Source organism: Pagrus major, chromosome 22 (genome assembly GCF_040436345.1).
Source record: "Pagrus major chromosome 22, Pma_NU_1.0".
NCBI lineage: Eukaryota > Metazoa > Chordata > Actinopteri > Spariformes > Sparidae > Pagrus > Pagrus major.
Window position 1 is genome coordinate 31248818 of NC_133236.1, and position 21131 is coordinate 31269948.

Here is a 21131-nt window from a genome sequence, read left to right on the forward strand (position 1 = left end):
CTTTTTTCTGGCTCGGCTCGGCTGAAGGTTCTGCTGAAGGTTCTGCTGAAGGTTCTGCTGGCAGCGGCTCAGCCGGAGCTCCGACCGCTCACGTCCCGCTGCTCCCCGCGGCTCCAACACACTTGTCGGACTGAACTCGTCCCGATGCTCCGCTGTCAGGTGAGTCCGCTGCCCGGGACCGCCCGGACCGGACCGGACCGGACCGGACCGGCTGCCCGCCGCACACTTCATTGTAAAGTTGTCTCTGTGGTCAGAAGTGATCGATACCTGCGGGTCACGACCACGACCGACCCCCGAGACCCGCAACTCTCCGGGCAGGCTGCGGGTTAGCATGCTAACGCTGCTAGCGCTGCTAGCGCCTGTTTGTGTCTTATTGGAGCTGGTTTATCTGAGGTCACACTGCGCGTGTGTGTGTGCGTGTGTGACTGTGTGTGTGTGTGACTGTGTGTGTGTGTCTCCTGTGTGTGTGTGTGTGTCTCCTGTGTGTGTGTGTGCGTGTGTGTGTCTCCTGTGTGTGTGTGTGCGTGTGTGTGTCTCCTGTGTGTGTGTGTGCGCGTCTCCTGTGTGTGTGTGTGTGTGTGTGTGTCTCCTGTGTGTGTGTGTGTGTGTGTGTGTCTCCTGTGTGTGTGTGTGTGTGTGTGACTGTGTGTGTGTGTGTGTGTGTCTCCTGTGTGTGTGTGTGTGTGACTGTATGCGTGTCTCCTGTGTGTGTGTGTGTGTCTCCTGTGTGTGTGTGTGTGTGTGTGTGTGTCCTGTGTGTGTGTGTGTGTGTGTGTCTCCTGTGTGTGTGTGTGTGTGTGACTGTGTGTGTGTCTCCTGTGTGTGTCTCCTGTGTGTGTGTGTGTGTGTGTGACTGTGTGTGTGTGTGTCTCCTGTGTGTGTGTGTGTGTGTGTGTGTGTGTGTCTCCTGTGTGTGTGTGTGTGTGTGTGTGTGTGTGCATCATAAAGTTAAAGGCTCTCGGGCTGATGAGGATGAGCAGCTCTTTGTTTTGGTGCCGGTCCGGCCGCTCTGTGTCTCTGTGCAGCAGAACCAGGTTCTGGTCTTGCAGCTGATTTCCAGAGAAGTTGCAGATGAGTGAAAGTTCAGTGTTTCTGCTTCATGTTAAACACAAACATCAACTTCTGGTTTGTAAAATGTCAGAAAATAGAAAATAAAATTTTACATTTGAATCAACAATAATCTGAATTATTGATCAAAAACAGTCAACAGAGACTCAACGTTGTTGCTCAGGACGTGTTTGTGGATCAGAAATGACATGTTAACGTCAGAATCGATGGATCTGAACGGATTGATCCGGCTGGGGCTCGTCTGTTGTTTGTGAGGTTCTGGTTGATGGTCTTTGTTGTTGGGTCTCTGCAGGCAGCGAGCTGTGCCGGGTTTATCTGAGCTGCGTAACACCAGTTAACTAATAAATCACATTAAAGTTCAGTCTTTACGTGTTTAATGATGTCAGACATTTATATTAATATGAAACACTTCATGTTCATCCGATATCGATGTCAGCTGATTAATTTCTGATCTAAAAAAATGTTCTCAGATTCATTTATCACAGAAATCACAGTTAAATCAACAGTAATCTGAATTATTGATCGAAACAGTCGACTCCAGTATCAAAATTGTCGCTCAGGATGTTTCTGTCGATCAGAAATGAAATATTAACGTCAGAATCGATCGATTTGAATCGATTAATCAGAATCCGGCTCGGTTTGTTCGTAAAGCTGCGCCTGAAAACAAAGAGACAGCAGAGGAAGCAGCCGTGACGCGACCACGGAGGAGCCAGAACCAAACCAGAACCACCAACATGAACAGAAAACAATCAGCGGTCGGGTCAGAACACCCGCGTGGGGTTAGTGCAGGTGTGCTGCTGTCAGTAAACAGGTGTGTTGTCTCCTGTATTGATGATCTGCATTGTTTCCTGCTGCTGTAATCTCATTATGTGTTGCTGTGTGATGTGTTTGTGTGATCTTGTGCGTGGGAAATCACAGCGCCGGAGCTCCGTACTCTGTGTGTGTGTGTGTGTGCGCGTTGCAACAGATTGACTTTGTTTTCTCCAACTACACTTCCTGTTGGGAGCTTCCTCTCTCTCTCTCTCTCTCTCTCTCTCTCTCCCTCTCTCTCTCTCTCTCTCTCTCTAAGGGCGAGTCGGTGCATGTTAATGAGGGAGGAGGAGGAGGGGGCGGGGCTTGTTTCTTTTTTTGGTGGGGGGTGTTATATCTGGCACGCCACCTCCCGTCATCTATTCTTGGGTGCAGGGGAGGTTCCCGTCGGCTGGGTGTACCCGCTGCAGTGGGGCCCCTCTCTCTCGCTCCTGCGCTCTCTCTCTCTCTATCTATATATCTAGGTCTCTCGCCCCTCGCTCGCCCTCCCTCCACCCTTCCTGTACGTGCAGCTGAGCATTCACCAGATGCCAACTTAGCCGAGCACCCAGGAGCCCTTTGTCCCCGTCACCTCCCGGCGACATTATTCAGTGTTCGGTGTGATTGTTGACCTCGGCTGCCGCTGGTCAGCGAGCACGCTTTCCTTTTGTTTTTTGTTTTCTGTGTGGCGTTCAGGGGAAGTGGGAAAACAGTGACATCATTGGTAATTAGATGTGTGGTGTGCACTTTGGTTACTGAAGGAAGAAGAAGAAGAAAATAGGAAAGGATGGCTTGTTGAGCACCAGCTGATGTCCACTTCACTTTTTCAAGTCATTACAGTAAATGTCACCATTTTGCATCCCTGCAAATTTTCTAGACACACAAGAACTTAAAAAATATATTTGAGAGCATTAAGACGGCTTCATTAGAGAAAGAAAAAAAACCATACAGGGCTGAATCAAGTCCAGAAAGCCATTTGGCATCCCAACTCATAATTATTGTTCTTATAAAATGAAAACGAAAGTATTTGTGTCGAACTCTGTGGACACACACAAAAAAACCTTTTTTAACTAAGTAAAACTATCAGGGAACTCAGCCAGACTTATTTGGGATCCCAACTCAACAATCAAACAATGTCGATCACAGGACGTTTAATTTGAGGACTGTCATTGACTTTCATTCCTAAAGGAAGAAGAAGAGGAACAAAGAGGAAAAGACAACCAGCTTGTTGTCCAGCTGACTTAGTCATTATGAAGTTTTTATAGTAAAAGTCACCATTTTGCATCCCTCCTGCTGCTGTTAGTTAAATGGCAAATCAAACAGATTTTCTGTCACAAAAGGAACTTATGTAAAACTAAATATGTTTGAGAGCATCAGGACGGTTTTATTACAGAAGTATCCGTCTCCAAATCATTAAGGCCGTTTGGGATCCCAAATTATTGTTCTTGTCAAACGAAGAAGAAAACTACCAAACTCTGCACACGGACACACAAAAAAAAACTAGCATTATTGAAATCATCAGGAAACTCAGCCGGACATATTTGGCATCCCAACTCACAATGAAAATACTTTTCTTTTTTTTTATCTTAGCTGTGAAATCAAACTGAACAACCAAACATTGTGGAGCAGAACACTTAATTTGAGGTCAGTCTCGGACTGAATTGGAGGGAACTCAGCCGAACACATTTGGGATCCCAATTTTTGAAATTGTAATTATTTAAAGTAATTGTGAGAATATGAATATCAACTCTTATTTAAAATCTTGTTAAACTGATTTTAACTTTATAGAGCAGGAACATTTCATTAGAGGACACATTTGGGATCCCAAATCAGATTTACATTTTCTGTGAACATAGGAAAACACTTGTTTATCTCATGTGGGCACAAAGAGGGAAAAAATATTATTCTGATCATTAGGGAACTCAGCCATACTCAGACATATTTGGCATCCCAACTCACATAGAAAATACTTCCTCATTGACTTAGCTGTCGAACTGAAGAAGTAATCACTGTACAGCATCTGTACATCTTTTAGCTCTGCTCTTTGATTCCTTGTTTGTTTTAATCCTGATCCTCCTGATCTTCCTCAGGTTGACCGTATGGACGGCCGGCAGGTGACAACCATGGAGCTGAAGCCGTGCGTCGAGTATCACGACCTGGAGGCCGCCGAGGCGCTCGTCAGCATGAGCTTCTGGGGTCAGAGGTCGCACAAACCCCGCCCACTGACCCCCACCTCCGACTCCTGTGACTCCATCCATCTCCACCCAGAGGGGGGGGACACTCCCAAAGACCTGATCGCTCTGTCCTCGCTGGTAAGAAACATCTAAAAGGTTTCGTCTACAAATGAAATGTTGAAGTTCACAGTTGAATTTTTGAAGTTTCAAAAGTCAAAAACTGACTCGACTTTCCGATGATTGATTAATTGACTGACTGAGAGAATAAATGTCTTTGATCAACCACCTGACTCCATTTTAATTATGATCTCTGTGGTTTCCTCCGTCAGTGTATGACTCCGCCTCACAGTCCGAGCTTCGCCGAGGCCTCCACCACCGCTGTCCTCACCACCACCTCCGGTCTGAGCCCCGCCTCCAGACCAGTCTTACCCCGCCCCGGCTCTGGCCCCGCCCTCCTCTGTGACTCCCACACCGGCCTCCCGCGCCCCTCCTCCTCCCCCTCCACCTCAGAGACCTCAGCACTTCCGCCTCAGACAGACGTGTCCTGCGTGGCTCCGCCCAGCAGAGCGATGGCCACCAGCGTCATCCGCCACACGGCCGACCGCCTCAGCATTCCTCCTCCTGCGCCTCCCTCCACCAGCCAGCCGACAGAAACCTCCACCCCGCCACAGACTCTTCCAGAGGAGAAGGACGGACCTCCTGCGTCTCCTGACAGCCCGTCCTCTCCTCCATCCTCAACGTCGCCTCCTCACTCCTACCCGCCGTCTTCCTCCTCCTCCTCCTCTCCGGTCTCCTCATCTCCGGTCCTCTGCCAGGTCTTCCCGGTGAGCAGCCGGACGGGGATGATCTCTGCCTTCGTCCAGGCTCCGGTTCAGGTGCAGACTCAGGGGGGCCCCAAGCCCATCCTGCCCCAGTCTCCTTCCAGCTTCGCTCAGCCTCTGCTGGTTGGCTCCGCCGTGCCGCAGGGGACCGTGATGTTCGTGGTTCCCCAGGCGTCCGTCTCCCAGTCGCAGCAGGGCCCACAGACTGTCATGACGCTGGGCAACACAAAGCTCCTCCCCCTCGCTCCGGCCCCCGTTTACATGCCCACGGGAGCGAGCGGCGGCGCCTCGCAGGCCGACTTCTCCCGCAGACGAAATTATGTCTGCAACTTCCCCGGCTGCAAGAAGACCTACTTCAAGAGCTCACACCTGAAGGCTCACCTGCGCACACACACAGGTAAGAGGACACGTTACAGAGAAACATGTAGGTGATCTTTGTTTTCTGAGCCAAATTTATAAACACAGAGTCGACAGCCGGCAGGTTCGACCACTAGAGAGCGCTGACGAGCTGTAAAATGTTCTCTCAGCTGATGATGTCATCAGTTCTGCAGGTATTCGGTCATAAACCAAAGTACTGGACTCATCAGCATGTTGACCTGATGATGAAACGTCAGAGGACCAATAAAGTTATCACAGGTCATCCTGAGGGGAGCATGAACATCACAGAGCTGTTTCAGTCAGAAACCTGAAAACAGGGCAGTTAAAGGTGCAATATGTAAGATTTCTGGTTGAAAACAGTTAAAAATTTACTCAAATTTTCAACAGAATGTGGAAAAATAGATCTTCTGATATCATGACATGTATCTTCTGCAATTAGCATGCTAGCCCGGTCTGGTCCAAAGCTCCTGTGTTAGCGGTGTGAACACCAACACTACCATGGTGCTCTGAGCTCCCAGTCCAGACCACTGGACCACTTCGCTAACCGAGCTAACTAGCTAACAGCAGCTAATGAGCTAAGTGAGTGGTTACTCTGGTAAAATGCTGCCCCCTGTCTGTTTGTTTGGAATATAAATCAGACAGACTGCACCTTTAACTCGTGAGAAGCTGGAGGTTTTGGAGATGCATGGTTTTCCTTATCTGACCTTTGACCTCCTGATCGTTGTTTACACGTCAACGTTCAGATCTTAGAGCTAAAAAAGAAAAATCAGAAACGTAAAAGTGATTATTGTTTTGTGACCTTGTGCTTTTTGTTCTGTTTGTCCTCCTCTCTTCTTCTTCTTCTTCTTCTTCTTCTTCTTCTTCTTCTTCAGGTGAAAAGCCGTTCAGCTGTCACTGGGAGGGCTGTGACAAAAAGTTCGCCCGCTCAGACGAGCTTTCCCGCCACCGCCGGACGCACACTGGCGAGAAGAAGTTTGTTTGCAACGTGTGCGACCGGCGCTTCATGCGCAGCGACCACTTGACCAAACACGCCCGGCGGCACATGACCACCAAGAGGGCGTCCTCGTGGCCCACCGAAACCCGAGACCTCAACAAAGTGGCACTGCCCAAGGGCCAAAACAGAGGCTCTGCACTTCCTGTCGGCATGCTGGTCTCCACATCCAACTAACGGACTCAGTCAGCAGCCCACAGGGCCAACTCAGGACCCTGGCGAGGGGGGGGGGGCAACCGCCAACTAGACACTTCCAGGTTAAACTGTGACTGGATGTTTCAATCAGCTCCACATCAGGAGGATCTTTTCTACTCTACAAATCAGACTCGGCTGGTGAACTCCGGCTACGTTTACATGAAGAACAGGGTGATCAGAACATGCTAACTCTGCTAACTGTCACATTCAGCAGCTCACTGCGGCTCACTGTCACCGTCTGCTCCGTCTGCTTCACTTTTTATTTCACTGCTGGACAGACAAACCTACGTCTCTACTGTCGGCTCCAACCGGCAGGAGGCTTTGTTCAGATGCACCAACGACCCCAAGAGGCTGAAAAGTTCCCCCCAAAACTCAACTGACACAAAATAGATCCTGCAGGTGGCGCCAGAGGAAAGGCTACGTTTTTACTTCAGTCAAAAGGTTTTATCTTCTGATTCAGGCTCAGCTGTACTTTGAGCCGCATGCTAACATTAGCATATTGGCATGATAATGTGCTGATGTGTATCTTGTTAGCATGCTAACATGTCAACTTTAACATGCTAATTTTGCACACGTTAATGTTAGCATGTATATAATTAGTTTAAAGGCCTTAACACAGCCGGGGGCGTGACGAATAAACCACGAGAATGAGAAATACTGTGTTCACACCAGCAGCGACCGGAATTTGCAAAACACGAGTGTATAATCGCATTAAAACGATTTGATAGTCGTCTTCACCGGGCTCGTCTCAGCGCACTGTGGTTTGTTTAGTGTTCACTTTGAAAGCAGACAAAAACATCCCCAGTGTGTAAAGGCCTTCAGAGTGACCCTGGCCTGAGTGCAGGTGTTTAAACAGTGGAGACTGTGACCTGCAGGTGGCGCTAGAGGAAAAAATTAAAGGATCAGCAAAGTCAGTATAATTCTTCCTCTGAGGACCATGAACCAAAGTTCAAACAATCCATTCAACAGATTTTACCTGCAGGTTTGTCTGAACTCAACGTCTGTGTTTTGTTTTGAGTCGGATCAGATTAAAGTTGAGTTTAAGTGTTTACACAGGAAACAGCCTGTTAAAGGGGAATTCTGGTGTTTTTAAACCTGAGCCCATATTTACATGTTTGGTGTGTAACTGATTCATTCATTCATTCTTACTTAAAGTTTGTTTTTCTAAGAGTCAGACAGCGTTACAGAAAAGATTCCTACTGAGACCTTTTATTAAATAATCAAATCTGTTTTGTAAGTCTGGCTCGAGGAGAAATCTCACAGTTTAAAAATGCCTGAATTCCTGCCACGTTAGGACCCAGGATCATCTTTTGGTTGCCGACATTGACGCAGTGAGTTTAAAACCTGAGTGATTTGTGTTATTTTCAGATTCTTTGTCTGTTTCTGAACATTTAACGGTGTAAACGCTCTCCTGCCTGCAGCCTGGTGACAGTTCTTGTGTGTTTTGAAACCGGGAACAAACCTGCCACAGTTACTAAAGTAAAGTAATCAGAGTATCACCAGAAATGAATCAGAATCAAGATGTTGTGAGTTGTAGTCATGTAGACGAAGCCGGAGCAGCCAGCGGAGCAGCTCAGGACATTTTAATCCCACCAACCACAAACTCACCGAAGGAGGAAGAGGAGGACAGGAAGGCGACCGGCTGCTACTCATCCACGGACAGAAACCAACAAAAACCTGACATTGCACTGGATTTTTTGAATCTTGCTTGTTTTTGTACTCTCTCCGTGTATAATCATGTTTACTTCATGTGTAAATGTCATGTTTAGCAAAATGTATGCACTCTTCTTATTTTTTGCCAAAGCCTCTGTATCGTGCTTCTATTATTAGCCTACTTCTGTTCATTCGTTTGTGACTGTAAATAATGTAAATATATTGATATCTATATGAATGTTACGTGTATTCCGATCTGCATTTATTGACAGTACGAGTTATTGATATTTTTAAAATGTCAGTGGACAGTATTCCTCACTGTGATACTACCTACTATCTTTGCTTTATACATTATTATTATTATTTAATAAACATTTGTTGAGGAAAAAGTGCTGTTTTTGATATCTTGATTTGGCCCATAGTGTAGCCAGTAAGAAAATACCTCATGTTATTAAATGTTATTCTTAATAATAACGGCTTATATCGAAATAATCCCATTTCTGAACATTTGCCTGTAAGCGATGGTGAAGAATATGGCTTTTATAATAAAAATTTACCACAAAATATAAAGTGTTGGTTTGTAGTTTCTTCTTTCTCACGGGACTACAACTCATCAGGTGGCAGTTTGGTTTGTTCTGGGAGCAGTTTTTACAACAGATGAGCATCGTCGCTAAGCTAACAGCAGCTAATTCAGTTTTGTTGATTATAAAAACTCAGGAAATGTTCAACATCTTCTGTCTGAGAATGAGACATATATATATATATATGTTCCCAAAAACTACAGGACAGAAAGAAACTACATACATTAACTCAAGTACTGTACTGCAGTACATGAAGTCGTTTCATTTTATGCTACTATGTAATATTTGTATATTTCTTATACTTTACTGCTTCCCGACAGTTATGATTACTTTTCAGATCAAGATTTTATAAACAGAACCTGTGATCAGAATTTAAAATAAGACTGAAAGTATTTAACATGCGCTCCACCTCGACCAGCTGCAACAACAAAGTCCGGATTACATGTTAATGGATCAATAATATATTTGATATTGATTAATATTCCACAAAGTATCATAAACAAATACATTATGATGTATAATCACGGCTAAGATAAGCAATTCACAAGCTACTCACGAGAATGTAAAGTCACAAATAAGCATTAATAACTATATTTTGTCAAATGTGACACTTTATGGGACAATTCACTTGATCATCCCAGAGCCGCCGCTCAGCTCCGACTTTATGTATTTCTATAAACATGAACTCTTCACTGCAAAACACAGAAACATTAAACAGAAACGATGACTTCATTTCAAACACAAGACGTCTTGAGAGACTTCATCCCTTCACCACTTCATCACTTCACCACTTCACTTCATCCCTTCACTTCATCCCTTCATCACTTCATCACTTCATCCCTTCACTTCATCCCTTCATCCCTTCATCACTTCATCCCTTCACTTCATCACTTCATCACTTCACTTCATCCCTTCATCACTTCATCCCTTCACTTCATCCCTTCATCACTTCACTTCATCACTTCATCACTTCATCCCTTCACTTCATCACTTCATCTCTTCATCCCTTCACTTCATCACTTCACTTCATCCCTTCATCCCTTCACTTCATCACTTCACTTCATCACTTCATCCCTTCATCCCTTCATCCCTTCATCCCAGGCGCTGATGGCAGAGCAGGGCACTTATATTCTGTGTCGTTGTGTCCTCGCTCCGCCTCGTCTCCTTTCTTTCTCTGCCACTGGCTTCTTAAATGTACCTGAATTTAGTTCTTTGGGTTGTTTAGAAAATATTTACAATAAATATTAAATATATAAATATTTTCTACACAACCTCAGGATGTATGTACGTACATGCACATCTGAGAAGGGTGGCAGACAGAAAGGAGGCGCGGTGGAGCGAGGACACAATGACAGGACAGATCTGTGAATGTTTCCTGGCTGCAGCTCTTATAGATCAGTTCCCATCACAGTTTGTTTGTATCTCAGGTTTCTGTAAAATGTGTTAAAATATATAACTGATCCATTAACATGTACTCAGGACGTGAATGTTGAGCTGGTGGAGCTCATGTTAAATACTAAACAGTCTTATTTTATGTTCTGACCATGTTTGAATCTGAAAAGTCACCATAACCGTCAGATACACAGTGAAGCAGTCAAGTATGAACAACTATTAGAAAATATTAAGTAGTAGCATAAAAAACTACTTGAAGTACTGCAGTACAGTACCTGTGTGTAGTGTGTGTCTGTGTGTAGTGTGTGTCTGTGTGTAGTGTGTGTCTGTGTGTCTGTGTGTAGTGTGTGTCTGTGTGTAGTGTGTGTAGTGTGTGTCTGTGTGTAGTGTGTGTCTGTGTGTAGTGAGTGTAGTGTGTGTCTGTGTGTAGTGAGTGTCTGTGTGTAGTGTGTGTAGTGTGTGTCTGTGTGTAGTGTGTGTCTGTGTGTCTGTGTGTAGTGTGTGTCTGTGTGTAGTGTGTAGTGTGTGTCTGTGTGTAGTGTGTGTAGTGTGTGTCTGTGTGTAGTGTGTGTCTGTGTGTGTCTGTGTGTAGTGTGTGTCTGTGTGTAGTGTGTGTAGTGTGTGTCTGTGTGTCTGTGTGTAGTGTGTGTCTGTGTGTCTCTGTGTGTAGTGTGTGTCTGTGTGTAGTGTGTGTAGTGTGTGTCTGTGTGTAGTGTGTGTAGTGTGTGTCTGTGTGTCTGTGTGTAGTGTGTGTCTGTGTGTAGTGTGTAGTGTGTGTCTGTGTGTAGTGTGTGTAGTGTGTGTCTGTGTGTAGTGTGTGTCTGTGTGTGTCTGTGTGTAGTGTGTGTCTGTGTGTAGTGTGTGTAGTGTGTGTCTGTGTGTCTGTGTGTAGTGTGTGTCTGTGTGTCTCTGTGTGTAGTGTGTGTCTGTGTGTCTGTGTGTAGTGTGTGTCTGTGTGTAGTGTGTGTAGTGTGTGTCTGTGTGTCTGTGTGTGTAGTGTGTGTCTGTGTGTCTGTGTGTAGTGTGTGTCTGTGTGTAGTGTGTGTAGTGTGTGTCTGTGTGTGTAGTGTGTGTCTGTGTGTAGTGTGTGTAGTGTGTAGTGTGTGTCTGTGTGTAGTGTGTGTAGTGTGTGTCTGTGTGTAGTGTGTGTCTGTGTGTAGTGTGTGTAGTGTGTGTCTGTGTGTGTAGTGTGTGTCTGTGTGTGTAGTGTGTGTCTGTGTGTAGTGTGTAGTGTGTGTCTGAGTGTAGTGTGTGTAGTGTGTGTCTGTGTGTAGTGTGTGTCTGTGTGTGTCTGTGTGTAGTGTGTCTGTGTGTAGTGTGTAGTGTGTGTCTGTGTGTGTCTGTGTGTAGTGTGTGTCTGTGTGTAGTGTGTAGTGTGTGTCTGTGTGTGTCTGTGTGTAGTGTGTGTAGTGTGTGTAGTGTGTGTCTGTGTGTTAGAGAGTTCATGCTGCTGGACTGTAAACTGCCACATTAGTTTAACATCACTGAAGTGTGACGCTACTTTCAGACGTGACGCGTCAGTTTCAGGTTAAACTCCATGAAGCGGTTCCGTGTTGGTGAACCCGGCTCTCTGAATGCGGGTCACATCTGTGAGCGAGGCGGGAACAGGCGGGCAGACTCCGGGTCGAGCCAGTGTTCCGGCTCTGCTGCTTTATATAAACATACATCGTCCCGTATATGAAGTTTCTGCTCGACGACAGCGGCTCTGTTACGTGTTGAGTTACACAACCGGCCTCTCTCTCCACCACCCGGTAACAGCGACCAGCCAATCACGAGCCGGCGCTGGGGGGGTGTGACCAATGGGAGAGGACGACGTTGAGTCAGAGGGGCGCGTCATTGGCTGACGAGGAACCCGCCCACTTGCCTTACTGACCGACATTCAGCTGAAGCCAAAGAAACTGAATAAAAAGACCTAAAATAAATAAATAACAACAGGAAGTGCGGAGGAGGAGAGCAACAGTGACGCCCTGCGGCTGGGAGCGGTACTGCAGCACACAGCAGCTGAAGACTGAAACAGGATCAGTTTGATTCAAACACGCTGATCTTCAGTTTTTATGTCCAAACAAACTAAACAAATAAATTATTATAGTTATTATTAATGACAATATGTTATCAACTCAATTATCTTTATGTTTTTATTGTTGAAATGAACCAGCCTACATCACACATAATAATAGATAATGAAAATATGTTTGTGTTGTCAACTTAATTAACTCTTATTTTTACAGAATATATTCATAAACACAACTATCCTTGTTTTTAAATGCTTTTTTTTATTGTTGAAATGACAAATAAACCTGCTTTAAACATCCTACATCAAACAAAATGGAATATATTAATGAAAATATTTGTGTTGTCTTATTTTAAAAGAGTGTATTTATAACCACAGTTATCTTTGTTTCTTAAAAATGTTTTAAAGATGTTTTTTATTGTTGAAATCAAAAACAAACTTCCACTTTGAACAGCCTACATCACACATAATAACAGATAATGAAAGTATATGTGAGCATAATAACAAATATTAAAGAAATTATATGTTGTCATCTTAAAGGAGCTTTGTTAAGGCTGGGACAGATAGTGTCCCATATAATCTTATTACAAAGATTACTTTTTTTTTGTTTCTTGGTATTAAAAAATAATAAGAACGTTTAAAAATTAATGAGCAAAAATGTTACAACAAATACATCTGAAGAAATATTTCCAAGAAACGATTTTCAGCTCGCTCTGTGAAGGAATATATCATCTTTTCTTAAACACTTGAAAAATGGAGTTACATCTTTCATAGTGTTGTTACGCTGTCATCACGTTGTCATTTAGAAAAACAACATCATTAATAATAAGTTAGTGTTATTATCATTCACATCAGGTGATTAAAAGCATGAAATTTTACATAAATTCTGTAAATATATAGCATTTGACAAATAATCAGTCCTGTCACATGTGATATTATGATGTTGAAACTGACCATTTGATAATATTGATGATGAATCTCTTTATCTGTGTGGATGAAGGCGTGGGTAAATATCCAACAGTACATTTTGGTAAAGAACTGCTGTGTAAAGGTTGTTTTTTATTTTCAGTATTTGACATACAGCTGTCCAAAAAGTTACAAAAAATGTGTTAAAGGAGTTACAAAAACTATGTTAGATACATTCAGGGACGTGATGAAAAATTCATTACCATACAACATATACAAGAGTGTCTGTGACCGGGCCTGACGATAAATACATGTATTTTATTCAAGCATAAAGACAAACCGAGGCAGTTTAACGCTTCCTTCATTTGACTGTTTAGATTCAAACATAAAATATTGTTTTAATCCAAAGATTTTAGTTAAAATGAACATTTCTGCTCGACTGTCCCACGCGTGCAGTTCCCTCTCCGGCCGGCAGGTGGCGACTCCGACAGTTGACCTACATTTCAGATGTGTTGTTGTCTTCCCAAGCAGCCAATCAGAGCGCTCCTTCCCGGAAACAGCTGATGAGCCATCTTCAGCTGTTCAGAGGGGAGAATGAAGGACCGTCTGCGCCCGAGGAGAGACTGGTGACCCCGGGGACCCTCTCAGCTGCGGCGGGGCTCCGCTCCTCATGGACCGGATCACCTTCCACTACGACACGGTGCTGTCGGACGTGCACATGCTGCTGCCCAACGCGCGGCACCTCATGAGCCGCCTGAACGGGGTCGGACAGCCCGTCTTCATCTCCAGGTTCAAGATCCTGTCAGACGGCGACAGAGCCGCGACGGAGGCGGGAGAAGAAGGTGAGGCCGCGGGAAAACACACGCGGGGACAAGATGGAGGACGTGTGGAAGCGTTAGTGGATGAGGACGGAGATTTCGACATCACGCACCGACCGAGAAGTCCCGCAGAGGGGCGCGGCCGAGACCCGGTCTGTCCGGTCATCCTCCACCAGTCCGCCCCGGGACCGGAGCAGGAGGAGGAGGAGGAGGAGCAGGAGGAGCAGGAGGAGGAGGAGGAGGGGGGTGATGATGAAGGTGATGAAGTCGTCCTCAGGATCGAGCACACCATGGCCACCCCGCTGGAGGACGTGGGTAAACAGGTGTGGCGGGGCGCGTGTCTCCTGGCCGACTTCATCCTCTCTGATCCGGGTCCTTTCAGAGGAGCCACCGTCCTCGAGCTCGGAGCGGGAACGGGTCTGACCAGCATCACCATGGCGACCGCCGCCAAAACAGTGTACTGCACAGATGTGGGGGAAGACCTACTGAGCATGTGCAGGAGGAACGTGGCGTTAAACAAGCACGTGACGGAGGCCTCGGGCGGCCAGGTGAAGGTGAGGCACCTGGACTGGCTCCAGCAGGACCTGCGCACCGACGCTGAGGTGGACTTCAGCTGGACGGAGGCGGAAGTGGCGGATCTGTACGACAACACGAGCGTCATCATCGCTGCTGATGTGTGTTATGATGACGAGCTGACGGACGGTCTGTTCCGGACTCTGCAGCGCCTCTGCAGCCACTTCAGCCGCACCTGCACCGTCCTCATCTCCCTGGAGAGGAGGATGAACTTCACCCTGCGGCACATGGACGTGTCCTGCGAGGCCTACGACCACTTCACCCGCTGCCTGTCGCAGCTGGAGGAGGCGGAGGACGGCGGGTGCAGCTTCAGCGTGCAGCAGCTGCCCGCGGACTTCCCTCAGTTCCTGCTGTATGAACGCATCGAGCAGCTGGAGCTGTGGAGGGTCACCTCCACCCCGCACCGCACCTCCGCCCCGCACCGCACCTCCACCCCGCACCGCACCCCAGCTGCTGCGCCCGCCGGCCCGGAGGTCCGCACACAGACCTGCAGCTAACAGCTGAAGGACTGCAGGCAGCTTCACCCGTTAATGTGACTAATAAAGAGTTTTAATAATGCCTCTTTGATTTATTGCATGAATTCAACTCGTGCAGACGTCACGATGACGTCAATTTAAGGAAATCAGTAATCTGATTTAAAGGTGCACTATGTAAGAAATGGCTACCTGTTGACCAGTGTTGGGCAAGTTACTTTCAAAATGCAATATATTACATATTACTAGTTACCTTAATGTTAAACTAACATGTTACATTACAATATTACTGTCTGCATAAAGTAATATATTACTTATTACAAATGCACAAATCACCTCTATAGAACAGATAAACAGCCTCGATCTGTTTAAATAAACGTTGGTCCTGGACTCAGTGAGGAGCAGACAGAGGCCACAGTCTGATATATTATAGACAGGAATAAATATGTTTAATTGTAGGCTCAGTCATATGAAACAGCAGACCTACAGCTTCTGTTTCATGAATGTAGTTACTGTTAGCTCATTTAGCCATGCAGCTAGCAGGCACAAGGCTAGCTGATTAGCATGTTATTGTCAGCAGATATCTCTGTAACATGAGACACATCTGACATAACATCGAAACCGTTATTTCTTCACATAAACTAAAATTCTACATGTTGCACCTTTAAAACAAAGTCAATGAGCCTTTGTCTTTCTCAGGACAACAGGACTTTAAATTGTTTACAATGTTGAAATGAATGGTGGCTGGCAAACTGAAATGTGTTTGTTGTTTTGTTCAGTGTTTGAGGCTGAAACAGTGGATGTGAGTTGACGCTCTCATGTGATTGACATGTAGTTATGATGATATTTAAAGGAGCAGTCTGTAGTTCAGGTGATGAAGTGTTAATGAGCAGAGGAAGATCCTCATCGACTGAAACAAACTGACCTTAACAGACAACACAATGTATACTGTTTTACTTTGTTTATATGTGGCGGACCCTGCCACCTTTCTAGCTTCAAACAGTGTTCTGGGACCTTATTTACCTCTGAGAACAGCTGGTTTATTCACTGATGGAAACAGTTTGCATCATTACCTCATTCATATGTAAATGTTAAAAAACTACAGAGTGCTCCTTTAATATCCCGATGACATCATCTTCAGATGACGTTAAACTATAAAATGGTGTCTCCGCTTTAACGACCTGCAGATATTGACACTGAACACGTCCCGCACATATAATGACACTTTAATATAAAGAACTACAAACAGGAGCTCAGACTTTAACAGCTGTCAGTATTTTAGGGTCACAGTTTGTTTGGTCTTCATGTGAAATAAACGTGTGGTTTTAATCTCAATCACAAACGTTGCGTAAACGCTGGTTTTTAGCAGTTTTGTAACACCGGTTACGGACAGTTTCGTAACCCCGCACAAACGAAGCCTTTTGAATTTCCCGCAGCTGTCCGGGCGGCACGTGAGCGCGGCTCGCAGCCCGATTGGCTCCGTCGCAGCGTCAGTTTAAAGAGCCGCCGCGAGCTGCGTTTCTATTGGCCAGCTGCGTTCTAGCGCCAAGATTTCAATAAAAAGGCGAGCGGACAACAGCAGCCGCTCCAGTCTCTGCTCCGTCTGTCCGCTGCTGCTTAGTTTACACTTTTTACACTTTCTCTCCTCTTTTTGTTCCTGCTTTTAATCTCTTAACTTATCTTTTATTCGTGTGTCCGTCTGAAGTCGAAGGAAGTCAACATGCTGTCTGCTCGCTCTCCTCTGTCCGTGAAGAACCAGAGCACCGTCAGCAGCCAGATGAGCAACATGTCGCTGGACAAAGAAAACACGGTGAGACTCTGACTCTGATGTTAATGTGCTGCTGCAGCGAACAAGCGTCGCTCTGAAGCTTTAAACTGCTTTCACTCAAAACTCCTGGCAGCCATTTTGTGAGCGGCTCAGCCTGACTGACCCAGATATAATCTGTATTTCAGCGCTCAAATAAAACCCGTGAATTCAGTATGAAACTATAGAAAGCAGTTTTTAGTCACTGACGGTTTCTTGTCGTTCGTCTTTCAGCCACCGAGCCTGAACACGACCCGCATCCTGGCGTCCAAAACCGCGCGCAAAATCTTCGACGAGCAAGTAAGTGAGTCCAAACCTGCTGAAAGCCTCCAGCTGTGGAGCTGAAGTCACAGGCAGAGAGTGTGTGTGTGTGTGTGTGTGTGTGTGTGTGTGTGTGTGTGTCCTGTGGCGCCCAAAATGTCGGTTCTGGCGCCAACATGGACGATCAGCTGTCCCTGTTGCTTCATGTTGAGCTCCTGCAGTTTAGTTGATGACAGAATATCTGACATGTTTCTCTGCGGATTGTCTGCGTGTTGATGAATGTTGCTTTATTTCGTCATTAATGTCTAAAATGTGGCACTTTGTAAAGTTGACACAGGAAGTGTTCATCATGTTTCAGCTCAGATGTTTCAGTCTTCAGATCGGAGGCTTGATTTTCCTCTTCAAACACGAGCATCAGTAAATGTGTTGATCTGACTGATGTTGGATCTTTGGACCATCTGGATCCACTGGATTCTGCATCACATGCCACGAACATGATGCAGAGTTCATATCATACTTTCTCACTGAAGCTGAACACATGCAGCCTGTTTGAAGTCTTAAAGTTTGAGCTGAAACAGTTTATTATTTTTAATGATAATCTGCAGATCAGCTCATGTTCAGTTGATCATTTGGTTTCTAGAATAAAGTCCCTTCAGTTTCCAGAGCTCCAGCTGACGTCTTTAAACAGCCAAAGATATTAAATAATTACATTTAAATTCTCATCATTTAAACACAGAAAATCTTTCTTCATGTTTTCAGCCCTGATTTAAACTTGATAAACAAAGTGAGACAGTGAAGTCAGAGTCTGCAGCATCAGACCTGCAGACAGCAGCTGGAACATGTGTAGTGATGTATGTCTGCTGTATATTTGACAGGCTGGTGTTTTTTGTGTTTTTCAGCCCAAAGCCGTGAAGAAGAGCAGCCGTGAGGAGCAGGAGGAGCCGCTGCTGAAGGAAAACCCTCGTCGCTTCGTCATCTTCCCCATCCAGTACCACGACATCTGGCAGATGTACAAGAAGGCCGAGGCGTCTTTCTGGACCGCAGAGGAGGTAACGTGGACATTAGTCAGTGTTTGGTTCAGGGCAGGTTGTCAGTCGGTCGCGCTGAGACTCGACTTCCCTCTGTGCTCTCAGGAACACGACAGTATGAATGTCGCCTCTTTGTTGGTGGTAAAGTTCAACATAAACTGGTGAGCTGAAGGTGACGACACGTGAAGCCTCCAGGTGTTGACGATGTCATGTTAACGACTTGTGTTTGTTCAGGTGGATCTGTCGAAGGACCTGCAGCACTGGGAGTCTCTGAAGGACGAGGAGAGGTACTTCATCTCTCATGTGTTGGCTTTCTTCGCCGCCAGCGACGGCATTGTCAACGAGAACCTGGTGAGGAGCGCCCACAACCATTAACTAGTAACCACAATATCACCAGACTCCCTTAACAAATCCTGCGATATTGAGACTTAACAAACTCTGACACGGCTACGACTTTCTAAATCATTGGTGCCGCTTATAAATTCAGCATTAAATGCAAAATGTACGAAAGAAAACATTTCATTGACTGTAAACACGTCAACTTTACAAATGAAATAAAAATTGATCCTAATCGATCACTAAAATGTTCTGTGTGACCACCAGGTGGAGCGCTTCACCCAGGAAGTGCAGGTGACGGAGGCCAGGTGCTTCTATGGTTTCCAGATCGCCATGGAGAACATCCACTCAGAGATGTACAGCCTCCTGATCGACACCTACATCAGGGAGCCCAAAGAGAGGTGAGACCCTGTCAGTGCTGGACTCTGCCGGTCCGTGCCGGGCTCTGGTGGTCCGTGCCGGGCTCTGGTGGTCCGTGCCGGGCTCTGGTGGTCCGTGCTGGGCTCTGCCGGTCCGTGCCGGGCTCTGGTGGTCTGTGCTGGTGTGTGACGGTGTGTTTACTGACCCACAGAGAATACCTCTTCAACGCCATCGAGACTCTGCCGTGTGTGAAGAAGAAGGCCGACTGGGCGCTCAACTGGATCGGCAACAAGAACGCCAACTACGGTAAACCTGCCGCCTGTGACTCCATGTGACCTTCAGGTCTGATATTGATCCTCTATCAGGTATTGATTGTCACTCTGCGGTTCTTCCAGGAGAGCGTGTGGTGGCCTTCGCTGCTGTGGAGGGAATCTTCTTCTCTGGTTCATTCGCTGCCATCTTCTGGCTGAAGAAGAGAGGCCTGATGCCCGGCCTGACCTTCTCCAACGAGCTCATCAGCAGAGACGAGGTGACATCATCGATCCTATCAGCCAATCAGATCAGTTATCAGCTTCAGCTTGTTGTTTCACATCAGATAAATCTTTCTTAAAAAACAGTCGCCAAGAAGTAAAGTCAGTGTGTTGTGTTGCGTTCAGGGTCCATGTTGTAACTGTGTTGTGATGTGTTCAGGGTCTGCACTGTGACTTTGCCTGTCTGATGTTCAAACACCTGACGAACAAGCCGTCGGCAGAAACCGTCACCAACATCATCAAGAACGCCGTGCAGATCGAGCAGGTGGGTACAGACGGATGAACTCTGCTCCTGAACATGTTGTTGTGCTGTCACTGGTTTCACTGGTTTCACTGGTCTCACTGGTTTCACTGGTCTCACTGGTGTGTTGTTGTTGTGTTCAGGAGTTCCTGACGGAGAGTCTGCCTGTGAAGCTGATCGGGATGAACTGTGAGCTCATGAAGCAGTACATCGAGTTCGTAGCAGACAGACTGATGCTGGAGCTCGGATTCACAAAGGTAAGCAGCCCCCCGCTAGGGCCGAGCAGCTTCCCCGTAGGGCCCAGCAGCCCCCCGCTAGGGCCCAGCAGCTCCCCCGTAGGGCCCAGCAGCTCCCCCGCTAGGGCCCAGCAGCTCCCCCGCTAGGGCCCAGCAGCTCCCCCGCTAGGGCCCAGCAGCCCCCCGCTAGGGCCGAGCAGCTTCCCCGTAGGGCCGAGCAGCTTCCCGCCAGGGCCGAGCAGCTTCCCCGTAGGGCCGAGCACTGTAGAGGTGGAGTTCATACAGAGAGGTCAGAATCAGTTACACTACAGGGGGAGGATCAGGTCTCATGTGGATCAGGTCTGTGGTGATGAGAGGCGCAGGGGTACGGACCTCAGCCAATGATGGGGGCTGAGTGCTGCTGCTGCGCTCTGATTGGTGGACGTGTGGTTCACTGACAGACCAACAGCAGCACGAGACAGACGCCTGACTGAACAGACCAACAGCAGAGTAGCCGAGTACGGGAGGAGTGTCAGATTGAGATTTGAATCTTTTGTTCTCCGATGTTTTATTGAGCCACTGTCTCGTGGTTTCAGGGTTTGTAGGTGAAATAATCACAACTTTGATCAGACTGAATGAGAAACTGTCGGCAGGTTAAAATCTTTGCTGTGATTCAGGAGGTAAATGTGGACCCTGAACATCAGGATGTTTGTGTTGTCGCTGTGAGATGTCGGGCCTCCACATGTGGGTGGAGCTGAGTGGAGGACGGTCTGACCTGTGGTCTGTGTGCTGTCTCTGTAGATCTACCGGGTGGAGAACCCCTTCGACTTCATGGAGAACATCTCTCTGGAGGGAAAGACCAACTTCTTTGAGAAGCGGGTGGGCGAGTACCAGAGGATGGGTGTGATGTCGGGCGCCACAGACAACACCTTCAGGCTGGACGCCGACTTCTGAGCACCGAGGTGGAGACGAGCCACGCCCACTCACTTGTTCAGACTCCGCCTTGCAGGAGGAGGCAGGTGGAGTCGGCAGAAACACTTGTACCTCATCCATCGTGACAGACGGCAGCTGCCTCAGCTGGAGGTTTCTCCTCTGCTGTTGCATGCTGGGATTGTTTTTTTTAACAGACGGACTGTGATGAAATCTTTGTCTTCTCTGCAGCTGGTTTGTTTTTGTACATAAAGTTGTTTAGCTGCGTTTTGTAATAAAGTGTAACTCCAGATTATATTTCAGTACTTTTAGCTGCGTGTTGTTTTAGTTACTTTAAATTGTACAGTTTTTTGTTTTTTTTCTCGTGACTTGTTTTTTAATAAAAGGTGCAGAAATGGAAATGTGACCGAGTTTGTCTGTTTTCTTAACGAGAACAGCTGATTGGCTTTCATCTCAAGACATTATTGGTGAAATTATTTGTTTTATGGATTTTATTCCTGAAGTTAGGTTTGAAATTAGAAGCTGATAAAGTAAAACTTATGTTGGAGCTTCTCTCTGAAAAATCTGCAGGTTTGAACCAAAACAGGCGAGTCACGACATGTC

General features: G+C 46.4%; 3 protein-coding genes and 1 non-coding gene across 4 annotated transcripts; all 4 read left to right on the forward strand.

The window, feature by feature from the left end:
• klf11a (Kruppel like factor 11a) lies at nucleotides 1–8639 on the forward strand. The gene is made up of 4 exons (XM_073493095.1): nucleotides 1–159; nucleotides 3948–4169; nucleotides 4361–5249; nucleotides 6103–8639. The coding sequence occupies exons 1-4, from the start codon at nucleotides 145–147 to the stop codon at nucleotides 6396–6398; spliced, it is 1422 nt and encodes a 473-aa protein (XP_073349196.1). The 5' UTR covers nucleotides 1–144; the 3' UTR covers nucleotides 6399–8639.
• Nucleotides 8640–13441: 4802 nt separating this feature from the next.
• mettl22 (methyltransferase 22, Kin17 lysine) lies at nucleotides 13442–14908 on the forward strand. Its single transcript, XM_073492845.1, has one exon. The coding sequence runs from the start codon at nucleotides 13630–13632 to the stop codon at nucleotides 14845–14847; it is 1218 nt and encodes a 405-aa protein (XP_073348946.1). The 5' UTR covers nucleotides 13442–13629; the 3' UTR covers nucleotides 14848–14908.
• A 1249-nt stretch (nucleotides 14909–16157) lies between these two features.
• On the forward strand, nucleotides 16158–20929 carry LOC141017907 (ribonucleoside-diphosphate reductase subunit M2). Its single transcript, XM_073492712.1, has 10 exons — nucleotides 16158–16633; nucleotides 16862–16927; nucleotides 17788–17937; nucleotides 18151–18267; nucleotides 18520–18653; nucleotides 18824–18918; nucleotides 19008–19141; nucleotides 19303–19407; nucleotides 19527–19640; nucleotides 20400–20929. Exons 1-10 carry the CDS (start codon nucleotides 16544–16546, stop codon nucleotides 20550–20552), a joined length of 1158 nt encoding a protein of 385 aa, XP_073348813.1. The 5' UTR covers nucleotides 16158–16543; the 3' UTR covers nucleotides 20553–20929.
• LOC141018571 (small nucleolar RNA SNORD94) lies at nucleotides 19960–20097 on the forward strand. The gene has a single exon (XR_012180748.1). It is a non-coding gene; the product is annotated as a small nucleolar RNA SNORD94 (small nucleolar RNA).
• Nucleotides 20930–21131: the final 202 nt, after the last annotated feature.